The following is a 17,995-nucleotide window of genomic DNA, read 5'->3' on the forward strand; positions in this document are numbered from 1 at the left end:
CCTATTAGTGGAAGGACGAGCTGAGAGATACAATAAAATACCGAAAGATACTGCAAGAGCAAATTTACTGCACAAATGGCAAGAAGAGTGGATGCAAGGAAAATCTTGTAGGGGGACTTAACAAGATTATACCTAAACTTCAGCCATGGCTAGAGAGAAGCAATGCAGACGTACATTACTACCTCAGTCAAACACTATACAACCTTACATCACACAAACCTCGTACTTGAGTGTTTTATAGTTTCGATAACTGCATTATTAAAAACTAAAATAATTAAATATTATGAAAAAAAACCAAGATTTCAGTATTATTTCAATGCGCTCAACATCAGAATTGCTTGAAATAGAGAGCGAAAACTTCTGATTTCTGCTGTATCGAGCGCTGAGGTCGGAATTTTTAAAATGAACTGAAATTCGCCAAGAACACTGAATTGGAAATATGTTTTATTAAAGTTTTGTGATTTGATTTTGTATTTGAAACTTACAGTATATTAAATGTATTACATAACAGATTTTTTTGTTTCAGACTGAAACCGGCAGTACAGAAAATCTAAATGACTTAGATTCTATACCTAAGGTGTTAGAAAGTGGAAATTTAACAGTGTATTTCTGATATTTTTGTACAAAATAAAATAATATAATTAAAAATGGTATGTGCATTTATGTTGTTTGTATTTTTGTATAATGTTAATAAATATTTTATATAGTTTTACTAAAAATACATTATTAAATAAAAGAAAGTACAAGATGGGTTTAGTACCGAGTACCATAGTTTTGTACTGAAAGTACAATTTGTATTTTTCCTTACACAAAATACATAGTATTTTTCCTTACACCTTACACACACTTACATAGTAATTATAATATTTTCTATACTATTTTTCCGTACACAGAAAATATTATAATTACTATACATTACTACCTCTTTAGTTGCAGATAATTCTACAAATATTTCTATCAAGTTATCAGGAAAAAATATTGGTATGGTTACGTTGCACAGTTGCGTTTAGAATTTTTCGATCCTGAACATTGCACGAAACAGTAATATAAAACATAAAACTACAGTCATATACAGGGTGATCCGGACTGCATTCCGGAAATTTCGGCAGCATATTCTGCATATAAAAATAAGTAAAATAATAGTTCGTATAAATGCATGTCCTAAAACGCTTAGTTTCGGAGATTCATTTTTATTTCAATTTTTTTCCAAATAATTTCTGAAGTAACGTCAATATTTAGATGAATCTCCGAAACTAAGCGTTTGGGAGTTTTTTGACATGAGAAATTTGAGTTTGATGTCAATATAACTCCTACTTCTAGAGGACGCCACCTACATATTTTTCAACTCTTTTGAAGAGTTATAACTTTTCGTCCCTACCTGTATAAAACTAGTGTCTTGGTAAAAATCGGTACAAATAATGGTTCTCGAGATATTTGGCACACTGAAATCATAAATTTTAAATGTTTTTGTGCGAAAAGTGCAACAGAAAATGTTTTATCATCATTTTTTGAAGAAAAATTTATGATAATTAAAAAAATAAAAAGTTACCAAAAATAATTTCAATCAAATAAGTAACTATCTACATCTACTAAGAACTATCAACATGTTTATTTTTTGTCAGTAATGACATATATTGACTATTTCCATTCTAAATATCTTGAGAGTGGTTCCTCGTAGCGATTTTTCCCAGGAGACATTTTGTACGTAAATGTATATGTATGTATTTACGTACGTAAATAAAAAATTTATTTATTCAGCCTTTTTTAAAAAAATCATTAAAAATACAAGAACTGTCTTGAAATTAAAACTATATTATGCATTTACTTTAGATGATCTCTACTTACTTTGCTATAAGTATCGTAATCTTAAATAATACAGGGTGTTCAAAATTCTACGCCAAACTTTCTAAAATATAAAATAATTTTCTTCGTTTTTTTTAAATCGAACACCCTGTATATTATTTTTTAACAGATGGAAAATTAAAAAATGAACATTTTTTGTATTTACGGTATATCAAAGTTTTTAATGGTTTCGCATATACACGCAGTATTATTTCATATGGCGTTTTCAACGGTAATATACGAGAGAAAAATCATTGAGTGGCTTTGATTAAAGTTTACTGTGGAAATTGCCATATGAAATATAAAACCGCAAATATCTGCGAAACCGTTAAAAATTTTGATATACTCTAAATACAAAAAATGTTCATTTTTTAATTCTTCATCTATTAAAAAATAATATTCACGGTGTTCCAATTATAAAAACGAAGAAAAATTATTTTATATTTTAGAAAGTTTGGCGTAGAATTTTGAACTCCCTGTATGATTTAAGATTACGATATTTAGAGTAAAGTAAGTAGAGACCATCTAAAGTAAATGCCTAATATAGTTTTGATTTCAGGACAGTTCCTGTATTTTTCATAATTTTTTTAAAAAAAGGCTGAAATTTTTTTATATTTATTTATTATTATCTCTGGAACTATCAAAACATATTTTAAAATATCTTAAAATTATGTAAAGTGATCAGAAAGAAAGCCAAAAATGGAATAATGTACAGGCTATTCCATTTAAAAAAAAATCATCCCGATACACTCACACTTTTGTGGGATACCCTGTAGAGGTTAAAATATTTTCCCGAAATACATCCTAGTACATACTTTAAATTTGCACTTAAACAAAATTCCCAAGTATTTTATTCTAGGAGCTACAGATGCCCGACGCACTATTGTCGGACCCTGGGCGAGCTCAGCCAGGGGTGCAACTTTGTTCAAGTTAGCAACCGATCGTTTAGAAGCGATGTCGAAACCAGATCGATACTATGTTCATTGCAAAACTATTGTCGCTCAAATGCTGCGAAATATGATATCATTATCACACTCTTGCACACGTGTGCGACACGGTTTAGGCTATGTCTAGGCAGTCGCCTCGCCACAAAGCGAGAAATCAGAATATAGCTACGAATCGATGTTGCTACTGAACATAGTGCCTCAAGCTACAAATTACTTTACTATCGCTTTGAAACATGAACAAAGTTGCACCCCAGGTTGAGCATTATACAGGGTTTTCCTGGGGTGCAACTTTGTTCATGTTTCAAAGCGATAGTAAAGTAATTTGTAGCTTGAGGCACTATGTTCAGTAGCAACATCGATTCGTAGCGATATTATGATTTCTCGCTTTGTGGCGAGGCGACTGCCTAGACATAGCCTAAACCGTGTCGCACACGTGTGCAAGAGTGTGATAATGATATCATATTTCGCAGCATTTGAGCGACAATAGTTTTGCAATGAACATAGTATCGATCTGGTTTCGACATCGCTTCTAAATGATCGGTTGCTAACTTGAACAAAGTTGCACCCCTGATTTCAAACCATATTTCAAACTGAAAATTTAAATAGTATAACCACTATTAGAAAGTCAATACAATTTACCTAAAACTGTTTTGAATCCAAACAAACTTCCTGTGTTTTCAAATTTATAATGTTAATTTCTTTTTTGAAAATATATATTTCTTTTTATAATAATATAACATATATGTATAATAATTAATGACAAAGTTGGTATCGTTATACTAAAATAAAATCACATCACCACTGGTAAGAATGACTTTCTCCGGTTCAATATCATCGTCTTTAATGGAATTCCCGTATAGCAATGTGAAAGTAGGTCCCGGAACATCAACAAACATCTATGTGTCGTAAAAATTATTTCAGTTACAAGATTACTAAGAAAACGGTTTTATAATATTTTTAAGTCTTGTAGATGTAGTAGTAACGAAATAAAAAAAAGTAGCCAATATTTTAATAAAAGGTTATTAGAGGCAATTATTGGTAACGTAGCGGTATTTCAACCCCTGTGTAAATTGTTCGCGTTTCAAAAACTACAATGTCTGAACGGTCCATTTGGACTTTCACGATTATTTGTTTATATTTAAATAATGTTCGCGCGATTTACTTCACAAACAATAGTCATGTAACGAAAAGAAATAGCCCTACAGCGTGGAACGAACAAGAAGTATGGGGACCATTATTGGAAGACTGGACTATAGGAGCAAAAAACTACAGGTATTTTTAATCAAGTCAAATCTATTTATTAAAGTCTTGTCCGAAATTATTATAACTGACATAAGGCAAAATAAAATACAAATACATGTCCAATCAAAAACATAGCAACCCATTTCTTCTACAGGGTTGTCACAACCACATACGACACGGAGTATTGTAGCTAAACGATGAGATTTTTACAAATTATAAGTTTTGGGTTCGATGAAGGACTATTAGAGGTACAATTTAAAAATAATTTTACAAGATACAGAGTGTCCCAAATAAGTAAAAAATATCAAAGTTGTATTTTTTTAAATGGAACACCCTGTATATTATTACATTTTTAGTTTCTACGATTAAAATAAAGGTAAATTTGATTAAGGTTTATTATACTTAAACCTTACCGTTTTTGAAATATTTTCAATTTTGTGAAATTGCAGTAAAATTTTAAGGCTTCATTTTCTCCAAGGGTATCAAAGTTTTTAATACTAAATATTTACTGAAGTTTATTTACTGATCAGTTATTGTGTTGCAATAATAAAAATAATACTACCTTATACAGAGTGTCTAAAAATTTATTTTAAATAATTATTAGCTTCAAACGGCAATAACTTGTTTAATTTAAATGGAACACCCTGTATATTTTACGAGAATCAGATGCACAATTTAATTGTCTATCAAATTATATCATACCATTTTTTACCTATCTCTTTAAGTTTCCGTAGAAAATGTATTTTCTTGTAATTTAGAACTTATTTATCAATATACCCATGGACTATTGACATTTTAGATTATTTTTAAAGATGAACCAAATTTTTAAAGAGTACAGATACTAATATTGTCGATATAATTAGTTTATTTCATTAAAAAATAAGAAAAATTGTTTAAATATTTATTAAAGAGGATCAATTAATATGATTCCAGTATTCAAACTACATTAACAGACTATTTGCGTTGATTAATAATAATTGCTCCAAATACTAAAAAACTGAATTTTGTATGGGCATTAGACAGTGTGATAAAAAGTAACACCTTAAAAATGATATTCATTTTTTAATAAATGCTTATTTATAACTACAGAGACTTTAATTTGATAACTTATTATTATATTGATTTCTGACTCAAATCCACATTTATTTATAATAATTTAATAACGAACACAATTAAGTATGTAATTAATTAGTATATGGGCGCAAATAATGGTGTTATATTTAATTAATGGTATACTCTTTTATAAAGATTTAAATAGTTTTCTTTTTGCATACAAATGGGCTAGTAATATTATCGTTTTGCTAAAAACGATAATATTACTAGTCTGTACATTTTGTACATTTGTTGCTTTAAAAACAATCTAAAATGTCAATATTCCATTGATATATTGATAAATGAGGTCTAAATTATAAGAAAATGCATTTTATACGAAAACTTGAAGGGATAGGTAAAAAATGGTATAATACAATTTGATAGACAATTTAATTGTGCATCTGATTCTCCTAAAATATACAGGGCATTCTATTTAAATTAAAGAAGTTGTTGCCGTTTGAAGCTAATAATTATTTAAAATAAATTTGTAGACACTCTGTATAAGGTAGTATTACTTTTATTAATGCAACATAATAACTAATCAATAAATAAACTTCATTTAATATTTAGTATTAAAAACATTGATACCCTTGGAGAAATGAAGCTTTAAAATTTTTACTGCAATTTCACAAAATTGAAAATGTTTCAAAAACGGTAAGGTTTAAGTATAATAAATCTTAATCAAATTTACCTTTATTTTAATCGTAGAAACTAAAAATGTAATAATATACGGGTGTTCCATTTAAAAAAATACAACTTTGATATTTTTTATTTATTTGGGACACTCTGTATCTTGTAAAAATATTTTTAAATTGTAGCTCTAATAGTCCTTCAACGAACCCCAAACTTACAATTTGTAAAAATATCATCGTTTAGCCACAATACTCCGTGTCGTATGTGGTGAACAACCCTGTATATACCTACTAAAAAACTTGTGATATCTCATGTAAAACCAAGTCAGTTTATTTGATTTAATTTCTACTGAAGCACCTATTCAACAATTTTGTTATAAAAATTGTTAGTATCAATATTAGACATATCTTTATTTCTATAATAATTAATTGCACTGCATAATATTCTACTAATTAAGATACTTTATTCTTAGATTTACTTAGTAATCGAAATGATAGATTCTTTAATAATTATTATGGGGGGGAGGGCGTCGTGCCATTGCCAAAATATTGGTAATAATAATTTATAACAAAATTATTGAATAGGTGCTTCAGTAGAAATTAAATCAAATAAACTGACTTGGTTTTACATGAGATATCACAAGTTTGGCTCAACTTTCGTTTAGCTGAAATCTGTTATATAAAAAATGACTTTATATATGCGTTCTAGAAGGCGTTAGGAGTACAAATATACAAAAATTCTCCTGCGGAAATGCGTCATTTTTATTTTTCGGACTTTAGCCTTTACGTGCAAAGAAATACAAAAAAATTCCTGCGGAAATGTATCAATGTCATTTTGTACACTTCGTTTTTCATACATTTTTCGGTTTAGAAGCTTACGGGACCCGAGAGCGTAAAGGGGTGCTGGGTGGGGTAAAACAACTTTCGGAGGAATAACAATTCTTGTAGAATAAATAATATAGGTTCTTGTAAACGATAAGTACCTCGGAATGTTGAACTTATTCTTGTTTTTTTAAAGCTTTACGTAAATAGGGCTGATTCAAAACAAAAAATCATTGGATCATGCAGTTTTCTTTTATATTTTAATAATTAACTGTGATTTTGCAAAAATATTATTAGATTGGTTAGGATTTGGGTTGCTTTGGTTAGCTTTTCTTTGTAGAGGGTGTTAGGCTGTGGTTTTTATATTTTAATAATTAACTGTGATTTTGTAAAAATATTATTAGATTTATTATTAGATTGGTTAGCATTTTGGACACTTTTAAATGATTTTTTTTTTCGTTCAAAAGTGCTTCATCCAAGGATTTTTTTTCTTTTAAACTGTTCTATAAGCAAAGGACTTTCTGCCAAAAAGAAATTGCTAAATTCGTGGGTACTTATACTTTACAAGACCCGATAATATAATAAGGAACAAATGGAAAATGAAAATCAAGCATTTTCGCAGAAAATTTTTTATTTTCCTGAGTTTGTAAACGCTTTTAAATGGCAAAAATATATTAATGTTTTATATAACTGATTTCAGCTATTCTAAAGTCTATTAAATTTCCTCAGAAAATGGATACAGTTTATTTCCGCAGGTAAATTTTTATTTTCCTCAATTCGTGAATGCTTTTAAAGGGAAAAATATATTTATTTTTTATATAACTGATTTCAGCTATTCTAAAGTCTAATAAATTTCTTTAGAAAATGAAAACAGCTTATTTCCGCAGGAAAATTTTTGTGTTTATATGTTCAGAAAAATATTAAAAATAAAACGCAAAATTTTTAGTATTTTTTTATAGCAGATTTCAGTTATTCTAAAGTGCGAAATTTGCAAATTACGCATTTCCGCAGGAAAATTTATGTTTTCCGTGGTTCACAGTAGCTTTTTAAAGACAAAAATTTATTTTATTTTTTAAGTTATTAAAAGTTGAATAAAGAAGTTACAGGATTTTTAAATATATATTAGCTAGTAATAAATTTAAGTATACAGGGTCAGTCATAAAGTCGTGGCACATAAAAGTTTCATTTTTTAAATAAACCCCCCTGTATATTATTGCATATTTCAATTCTTCCTTCAGTTCTAAGCAAAAATCGGAATACACACAATGTACCTCAAACTAACCGTTTCCGAATTATTGACTTTTGAAAATATCACTTACACAATTTGATTTAATTAATTTCGATATATTCAGTTCCATTTAATGATGCCATTGTGCCGAAACTGTGATACTGTTACCAAGTGGTAATGAGTTTTTAAATGCCTATTACCTATTAGTAAATTTAAGTATACAGGATCGGTCATAAAATTGTGGCACAATTGTGGTACATTTTAGTAGTAACTTTATTTTTAGCGGACCATGCCAGGGTATGGTAGGCTATTAAGGTATGGTAGGCTATTAAGATCGGCAAAAAAAAGTTTTAAGTTTTTTAATTTCACTCAAAATGAGTTATTGAGCCTAAATACAAAATATTTTCATGGTGTCTGTGTCTGTCTGTCCGTCTGTAACACGATAACTCAAAAACCGCTAAACCGTATTTAACCAAATTTGGCACAAAAATACTGTGGCACCCGAGAATCTGGCTATTAGTTTTTGGTGGGGGTGGGGGTTGGTAAGAGAGGGTTACAGTTGAGGGTTGGAACCTTTGGTGTTACACAGCAAAATAAAAACACTAAATCACCACAATACACCAAAACACTTTTACTTTTACACTGGACGCGCGTTTCGCTAACCATGTTAGCATCATCAGCAGATGATTATAAACTAAAGTACAATCGACAAGTTGAGCGTTTATATACTCGCTCAGTGGGCCCCGAGTGGGCGTGGCAAAATCTAGCCAATCGAGTCAGAACCAACTGAGCGTAACAGTTAGATTTCCGCCACTAGAGTAGTAGGAACAAAGAACTTGAAGGGATTGGACCGTTGACTCTGTTCATACTATCTTTACATTTATTAATTCTGATGCTTTCATATGCATCTAATTGTCTGTAATTTGAGACTTGTTTAATTAATTTTAAATTATTAAGACCTATACAATGTTCTTTATCAACAATATGTTCGACAACGGAAGATTTATCCGGTCTACCATATCTTATCTGAGCTAAATGTTCTTTAAATCTAGTTAATATTGATCTTCTAGTTTCCTCAACATATTTCTGATTACAATCTTTACAAGAAATTTCATAAATACCCGACCTTTCCAGTGGAGGTGTTTTATTCTTTGGATTACCTAATAATTGTTGTAATTTATTATTAGCACTATACACAAGTTTATAATTGACATTCTTAAAAATTCCTTTTAGACCACGGGATAACTCTCTATCAAACGGTATCGAAAAATATTCAGACGTATCTTTCTCCACTTGAAAAGTCGAATTTTCAGAAATCATTAACCTATACCTACGTTTTCTAATTAATTGATCAACTCGTGAAGGAGAATATCCATTATACTCAGCTACATTCCTAATGTAATCTCTTTCTATTTCATATCTTTCGTTGGAAAGTGGGAAACTAAATAATCTATGAACTAAGAAATTTAAACTAGCCATTTTATGTTCAACACTATGATGTGATTCATTAGGAATATATCTGCGTGTGGTCGTATTTTTCCTATAGATATCAAATTCAGGCAATTATTAGTATTTCTAATAACTAATACATCTAGAAATGGTAATCTGTCGTTGTTCTCAATTTCATGCGTAAATTTAATGGAAGAAAAACGATTATTTAACTTAGAAATAAAATTATCTATGGTGTCTGATGTGTGTCAAAAACAGCAAAAATATCATCCACATACCTAAACCATACTCTTGGAAAATACTCAAACTGATTCTTAGCCTCCACTTCAAACCTGCTCATGAATAAATTAGCCAAAAATGGAGACAATGGATTACCCATTGCTGTACCTTCCCGCTGTTCAAAAAAGTTGTTATTAAATTGAAAACAATTTTGTTTCATACATAAGAGAGGGTTAAAAATTTTAAAAAATCGTAGCTCCAAAATTATAGTAGCTAGCGAAACGCGGTTTTCAATTTAAGATTAGGAATAATATTTGCAACAAAATTTGTAATAACATCAAAATCAGTCGCAGTTTTTGAGATAAAAAAAATATCAATTATTGGCGGCTATACGTGCCTCCCGGCGCCAATTTCTTTTAATTGATTTGATATAATCTCATTTTATACATCAATAAATGCTAACTTAAGAACTAATATCAAATATTATTAAGTATCACAGTTTCGACAGAATGGCAACGTTAAATGAACCTGAACATATCGAAATTAATTAAATCAAATTGTTTAAGTGGTATTTTCAAAAGTCAATAACTCGGAAACGGTTGGTTTGAGGTACATTGTGTGTATTTCGATTTTTGCTTAGAATCGATGGAAGAATTGAAATATGTAATAATATACAGGGGGTTCCACTTAAAAAAATGAAACTTTGATGTGCCACGACTTTATGACCGACCCTGTATACTTAAATTTATTACTCGCTAATAGATATTTAAAAATCCTATAACTTCTGTATTTAACTTTTTGCGGTACCTCCTATACTTTACGTAATAATCGACCGTTTCCATACACAACAGTGACCCTGTATATAATGTATGCGTGTAAGTTTGTAGCTACTTTCTAGAAGCTACCTTCTAGAAGTACCTAAGAATTTTGATGAATAATAATAATTGATAAATAATTATTCATAAACGTTGAATTATTGTTGTTATATTGCGTCTCAAAAGTGACTCACCCCTATAACTTTTTTTATTTTTTCAGTTAAAAAAACGAGATTTGGTGTGTTAGTATATGACATAAATTAGGATTGATTCTTCTTCTTTCAGTTCCTATCCTCTATGGATGTTGGCAATTATGTTGGTCTACATAATCCTGACAGCCGCACAGTGGGGTATTTGACACAGATAGTTGATCGAAATTTTTTTATGTAGACCTTATATAAATTATTGCTATTTTCAATTAAAGAGGAAATAATATGAACAAAATAAAGGATAATTCCTCGATTCTAGAAATAGAAAGAAAAATCACTGTTCCAGTGTTTCCACGGTCAATGCCACTAATGCCAGTAGTAATATCGCAACTAATACTACTAATGCTACGACTGATCCGCGAGCAATGCCCATACCACTAAAGTCGCTACTAATACCAAATTGTGCTATACTGCTAATGGCACCAATGCGATCGCTTTGTACACAACAATGCCACCGCGGTTTACACCTCGCATTAGTATATGACTGATTGGCAAATTAGAGAAAACCAAGAATGTTTTTCTCATTTTATCAGCAAAGTCGCAAAAAGTCGCAGTATTTTATTTTACTGTATGAAAGCCAAATGTTTACTAAGTAAAACGTATATAGACAATATGCTGGATTCTTCGAAATGCGCAACTAAATCTCTAAGTATAATAAAAATGTCACAAATTTAATCAAATTTTCTGAACGCCTAACTTTTAGTTGCAAAAAAATCGTTAGTATAGAGAATATCAAAATAAATAATACGTTTTTGTAGAATACATACCTGCAGCTTGCTGAGCCATTTTCAATCAAAACAATAATATAAACGTAAAAAGAGCACAAGAACAACAACAATTTATAATTTTAAACATAAAATTTTGCCATATACCTCTTATCCATGATACAAAGAATACAAGGTATGATATTGCGCAGGTTGGTCACTACGTCACAGGTGATAAACGGCACTATTGGTCGGCAAGCTCTACGCGCCAATTTCAAATTGTCAAATAGATTGTGTCATCTGTGAAATTTGATTGTGTCAAAATGTGAAAATAATTTTTTCAAATGTCAAGCTCGATGTCAAAACATAACTTTTGGGGTTATGTCCTAATTCTTCCCTATTTTAGGTCTTTTTTTATTAGTGGCAATGAGGTTATAAGGGGGGGAGGCGACATAAGCTATCGAGAAATGTACCCAGTTACGCCATATTGGTACTGGCAATTCTGACAGTTCAGTTTTTGAGGTTAAGTGCGTTGCTGCGAGTGTTTTTTTAATTTTCCAAGACTATCTTTGTGTTTTTATTTGAATATTTGGACTTTCCGAACATGTCTTCGTGTGCTGTAAGTAGTTGTTGCAGTCGACAACATGTAGAGAGGAAGAAATCCACTGAAATTGGTGTTGAATCACAGGTAAGTGTAAACATAATACAGGACCTGATTAAATTATTTTCGTATTTTCCATTTAACTAGTTATGCGTTTATTAATTAAATATTAAGTGTTTCTATATTGACAAAGTGTTTAGTTATTTAATACTTTGTTAGAGGCAATTAAGTAATTAAAACATGCCTCGACTTTTACTCTTGTAAAAAAAATTCTTAACAATATCTGTTATTTTTACTACATATACTTTTTTTGACAGGAAAGAGTAATTTGCTAGGCCAAATTTGAAAGTTTTGTTTTAACTACGGTTCATTTTTCTATTTTTACACTAAGATTTTGTACTTAAACATTTATTTACATTCCTTTTTAGCATCTGCTAGCATATACTATGTACAAACTTTATATATTATAGCTTTAATTTTTAGATAAATATTATAAAATCAACAAAGTAAATTTACTTTTTGCAGATAAAGTCTTAACAACTTATATTTATTGATAAACGTTTATTATTTTAATAAAATTTTATATCAGAACATTTTAAGTTTAGTACGTAGTATATAAATTTTGCTCTCTTTAGAAAATTTTTATCAAATAAATATTATATTAAATCTGATTTTTAGGTTTCAAAATTCCCATCCGTCGAGAAGCTTGGGTGAAGTTTGTGAACAGGAGAAATTGGCAAGCTACATCAGGTAGTGTTCTATGCTCGAAACATTTTTCTGATAGCTGTTTTGACAGAACATCTCAATAAAATATCTCAAATAAATAATCATTTCCTAAGATTTCTAAATTTTAATGATTATCAAAATGTTAATTATGGTAAATCAGTAATCATGTTTAATTATTTTCCGCTTTTTTTCTATTTTTTTTAAAAAATGTTAAGGTTATTATTGTTAGATACATCAATAAAAACAAGGCAATTAGTTTAAAACATACTAGCAACAAAACAGTGTTATTTAGTGAGCAATAAAATTTAATTTATTTAATGTGTATTATTTTTTTGTGTTTCCTCATAAATATACATAGTATATAGTCATTAAAATTAATCTTGTAATTTATATTTTTGAAAAAATTGTAGGTTTTGTAGTTATTTTGATTAATTAATTTTTTATTTAAAAATGTTGAGGTCGTTATATTGTGTAAAATAAAATTTTTCAAAGAAGTTTCTGTAATCCGGCCCTGCTAATGCCGCCATATTGGTGCTGGCTTAAGCCACGCCTAGTGTTACCATTTTTCGCAAGCACTTTAAATGCTCATAGCGTCTCCCTGTATATAACCTCATTGATTAGTGGCAATTGAACAATATGAATATATTTTTTGTACGGCGTATGACGTCACAGGTGGTATGCGCAAACTTAACGAAATTGGAGCCGCTATCGATCATACCTTGTTTTTTTTGTACCATGCCTCTTATCTGTGAGAAGTAACAACTTTGACGTTTCGTTGAAACAAATGAATGCAACTAAACACACCCATATCAACGCCATTCATGGCAGACATGATTTAACTTATCATTTATCTTTTTTTGGAAAATCTTAAACACATTTGGTTTTTCGAATTTCGATCACCTTTTTCATGCTAATACCACCGTACATAAAACTCGGTGAGTTTTATGTACCAACTGAGTTTTATGTACGATGCTAATACCCCACCGTGAGCCGCCCTGAATAAATGTACGGTCGTTATTCCCGTCCACTGTCTAATATTTTTCAGCCATGATGTTCGTCGGCGTCCCTGACCTCTTCTAATATCTATTTTGCCCTGCAGTATCAGTTGGATATCAGTTGGTTACTACAGATTTTATAGGATTGATTGACGTATTCAATTGTTTTCGGTCACTTCCTGTTCCACCGAAAATGACTACAACTTTTGATTTTTAAATGACACCCTCGATATTTTTTTACTTTATTCGATAGAAAATACACTCTGAATAGAATGACATATCGTATGTCAACTTTTGACATTTTCGTATATATGGTTATTTGAAATTATAACTTTATTCGTAATTTGGTTCGTAACCAAAATTTGGATCGAAATACCAAAAGTGTGTGGTATCAAATTATTCATAAAAATGGTTTTTCCAAATATGCTAATGTGCCACCCTCGTTCCATTTGAAAAAAATTGAATATTATTAAAAATACGATTTGGGCATCTTTTAACCGGCCAGGACAAGTCACTAAAAACATTAGACGATCAAATATATTTTTCCAAGGCTCCTTGATTAAAAATTAGTGTTTTTAACTCTAGATTGAAATTTAAAATACAATTTTGTTTTAAGCGAAAATGTCAAAAGTTGACATATTATGATATGTCATTCTATTCGGAGTGTCATTTTCTATAAAATAAAGTAACAAAATACCGAAGGTGTCATTTAAGAACAATTGAGTACCTACGTCAATCAATCCCTAATTTATGTCATATACTAACATACCAAATCTCGATTTTTTATCTGAAAAAATAAAAAAGTTATAGGGGTGACTTTTGAGACTCAACCGGTATATTGGCTTCAATTGCGCAACTAAGTAATCGGCCGACTAAAAATTGCCTAGCCTTATCACTCACCAATATTATCATTGAAATGGGGCAACGGCCCAGCTACGTCGAAACACCGGTTCCCATTAGAACACCGAAGTTAAGCAACGTAAGGCGATGCTAGTGGATGGACGGGTGACCGGTTCGAAACTTTGCATCGTGCTGTTGTCCAAAAGGGAAAAGTGTAAAATCTATTGATACACACTGCTCATTCACACCGGTTCAAGGTCGGATGAGATCGGATATCTCGTGAGTAAGAGTTAATTTAGACTCTTCCTAAGTCGGTAGGCCATTGACCATGATATGGCCGAGGACCGCGGTTCGGATTCCGCGTAAACAAGTAGGTCCCGTCCAGTTTAGCCATTGCAGCAGAAAGGAGACGTTAACTTGAACCTCACACATCATTGAAATGAAACAAAATAATCAGTTGAATAAATTACGGATGATAAAAAAAACGGCGTCCAGTTAAATCAGTTTACATATAAAATAACAGCAAGCTACTTTAAAATCAAAATCATAGTTATCGTCGTTTGTTTTGATCATATAACTTGTATAAAATAATAAAATTTACATTTAATTAATTTCAGGGAAAGTCGAGTAATGCAGATACCTATATCTGACTCAGCATATGTCGTCCAAGACAGAGCTGATCCGGATATAAAAGAAAGCAAAGTTACACCTGGCAAAATAATCTCAAATAATAGTTATAGGCCACCTATAACAAAACCAGCGCATCGACAGGTTTCAGAAACAGATTTGTACCTTTTAGGGGCTATAGAGAAACTTGTATATAAAGTAGACTTTATGGAGAAAAGATTGAGAAAAGTGGAAGAAATGTTGTACTTTGTTATGGCTGGTAACAGAATCGATACAGGTAGGCATAAAGTACCGTATGATCGAAAAAAACGGCTTAGGAATGACAATCGATGATAATTTTGGCGAGGTCGATCTCTAGGTCATTTATTAAAAATTGACCTAAAACTTATCAAAAAGTGACACTAATTACGGAAAGATTAAAAAAGAATAGACATTTTTCAGACACAAATCTATTTTAAAAAATATATTTTCTTGAATTTTAAACTACAGTATTTAAAAATCATTTTTAATAAATATAAAAATAAATTACAGCCTTGTTAAGGCCATAAAAGCAAAGAAAAGTACGGGTTAAAAATATGACGTCTTGGACTTGACCTCGCCAAAATTATCATCGATTGTCATTCTCCAGCCGTCTTGACGCCGTTTTTTTTTCAATTGTATGGTACTTGCGATATTTATTAGAAAATAACAAATCTCATAGCTACAAAAATATCTTTTTTACATATGTTATATCTTTATAGTCTTCATTTCGAACATTTAAGAGTCAGAATGTTTCGTCGATATAAAATCATACTCGTATGGTTTGGTTTGGTTCTTTGTTTGTATTTGAAAATATAATATTGTTTATGCTTAGGCACTAGGCACAATAAAGCACTTTTACGCTTTATTTTTATGCCTAGGCGTTAAAATGGCTTTTTTATATTGTCAATCACGTCGCAAAAATTAATACTTTTGTGACGTTTGAAAAAATAGTTTATTGTTTTGTTAGGAGTAAAAATGACACTTTATGCGGCGAGGCTGCCTACGCTTGACGAGCGTGAGAGAGTCCGACATACAGGCGAGGCAAAAAAAATAATTTTTACTCCGAATAGAACATGCTATTTTTTTTTTCAAACGCCACAAATAATTTTTAAACAATTTCAAATTTTCCAAATAATATAGAAAAAATTAAAAGTACATAATACCTTATACAGTACGTCTGTCCGTTCTGTAGCTACGGGGTATCTGTGAGAGGGGAAACGATATTCTCTCGATGTTTTTTGTAAAAAATGAGACGACGCGTCCCATCAATAAAAATTCGACAAATTTGCAAGTAGGCAATAAAATGAGTGGGCGGAGCAATTTGCGATGACGTACTCGTCAAGTCGACGTATAAAATATATGACGTTGTTTATTTAAACGTTTTTTGTCCGCATTCCTTTCATAGACACAGATCCAGCAGACGTACTGTAAGTCATTATACAGGGTTGTTCACCACATACGACACGGAGTATTGTAGCTAAACGATGAGATTTTTACAAATTGTAAGTTTGGGGTTCGTTGAAGGACTATTAGAGCTACAATTTAAAAATATTTTTACAAGATACAGAGTGTCCCAAATAAATAAAAAATATCAAAGTTGTATTTTTTTAAATGGAACACCCTGTATATTATTACATTTTAGTTTCTACGATTAAAATAAAAGGTAAATTTGATTAAGGTTTATTATACTTAAACCTTACCGTTTTTGAAATATTTTCAATTTTGTGAAATTGCAGTAAACATTTTAAGCTTCATTTCTCAAGGGTATCAATGTTTTAATACTAAATATTTAATGAAGTTTATTTATTGATCAGTTATTATGTTGCAATAATAAAAATAATACTACCTTATACAGAGTGTCTAAAAATTTATTTAAAATAATTATTAGCTTCAAACGGCAATAACTTCTTTAATTTAAATAGAATGCCCTGTATATTTTAGGAGAATCAGATGCACAATTAAATTGTCTATCAAATTGTATTATACCATTTTTACCTATCCCTTCAAGTTTTCGTAGAAAATGCATTTTCTTATAATTTAGACCTCATTTATCAATATATCCATGGAATATTGACATTTTAGATTGTTTTTAAAGCAACAAATGTACAAAATGTACAGACTAGTAATATTTTTCGTTTTAGCAAAACGATAATATTACTAGCCCATTTGTATGCAAAAAGAAAACTATTTAAATCTTTAGTATTTGGAGCATTATTATTAATCAACGCATAACAGTCAGTTATTGTAGCCCGAATACTGGAATCATATTAATTGATCCTCTTTAACAAATATTATAAACAAATGTTTATTTTTTAATGAAATAAACGAATTATAAGTCGACAATATTACTATCTGTACTCTTTATAAATAAGCATTTATTAAAAATGAAATATCATTTTTAAGGTGTTACTTTTATCACACTGTCTAATGCCCATACAAAATTCAGTTTTTAGTATTTGGAGCAATTATTATTAATCAACGCAAACAGTCAGTTAATATAGTTTGAATACTGGAATCATATTAAATTAGTATTGGTACTCTTTAAAAATTTGGTACATCTTTAAAAATAATCTAAAATGTCAATAGTCCATGGGTATATTGATAAATAAGTTCTAAATTACAAGAAAATGCATTTTCTACAGAAACTTAAAGAGATAGGTAAAAAATGGTATAATATAATTTGATAGACAATTAAATTGTGCATCTGATTCTCGTAAAATATACAGGGTGTTCCATTTAAATTAAACAAGTTATTGCCGTTTGAAGCTAATAATTATTTAAAATAAATTTTTAGACACTCTGTATAAGGTAGTATTATTTTTATTATTGCAACACAATAACTGATCAGTAAATAAACTTCAGTAAATATTTAGTATTAAAAACTTTGATACCCTTTGGAGAAATGAAGCCTTAAAATTTTTACTGCAATTTCACAAAATTGAAAATATTTCAAAAACGGTAAGGTTTAAGTATAACAAATCTTA

At 30.0% G+C, this 17,995-nt stretch overlaps 2 protein-coding genes across 2 annotated transcripts in view; both read left to right on the forward strand.

Moving 5' to 3' along the window:
* LOC115879540 (cadherin-89D) overlaps nucleotides 1-651 on the forward strand; it is a 93,712-nt gene extending 93,061 nt beyond the window's left edge. Inside the window, exon 11 of the mRNA XM_030896433.1 lies at nucleotides 527-651. Coding sequence (XP_030752293.1) covers nucleotides 527-613 — 87 coding nt within the window. The 3' untranslated portion in view covers nucleotides 614-651. The remainder of the gene's footprint in view (nucleotides 1-526) is intronic.
* A 3,009-nt stretch (nucleotides 652-3,660) lies between these two features.
* LOC115879630 overlaps nucleotides 3,661-17,995 on the forward strand; it is a 32,433-nt gene continuing 18,098 nt past the window's right edge. Inside the window, exons 1-2 of the mRNA XM_030896525.1 lie at nucleotides 3,661-4,061; nucleotides 14,981-15,267. Of these exons, the coding sequence (XP_030752385.1) occupies nucleotides 3,883-4,061; nucleotides 14,981-15,267 (466 nt within the window). The 5' untranslated portion in view covers nucleotides 3,661-3,882. The remainder of the gene's footprint in view (nucleotides 4,062-14,980; nucleotides 15,268-17,995) is intronic.

The sequence above is a fragment of the Sitophilus oryzae genome, unplaced genomic scaffold, assembly GCF_002938485.1.
Source record: "Sitophilus oryzae breed Bouriz unplaced genomic scaffold, Soryzae_2.0 scaffold_1582_pilon_pilon, whole genome shotgun sequence".
NCBI classification, from domain to species: Eukaryota; Metazoa; Arthropoda; class Insecta; order Coleoptera; family Curculionidae; genus Sitophilus; species Sitophilus oryzae.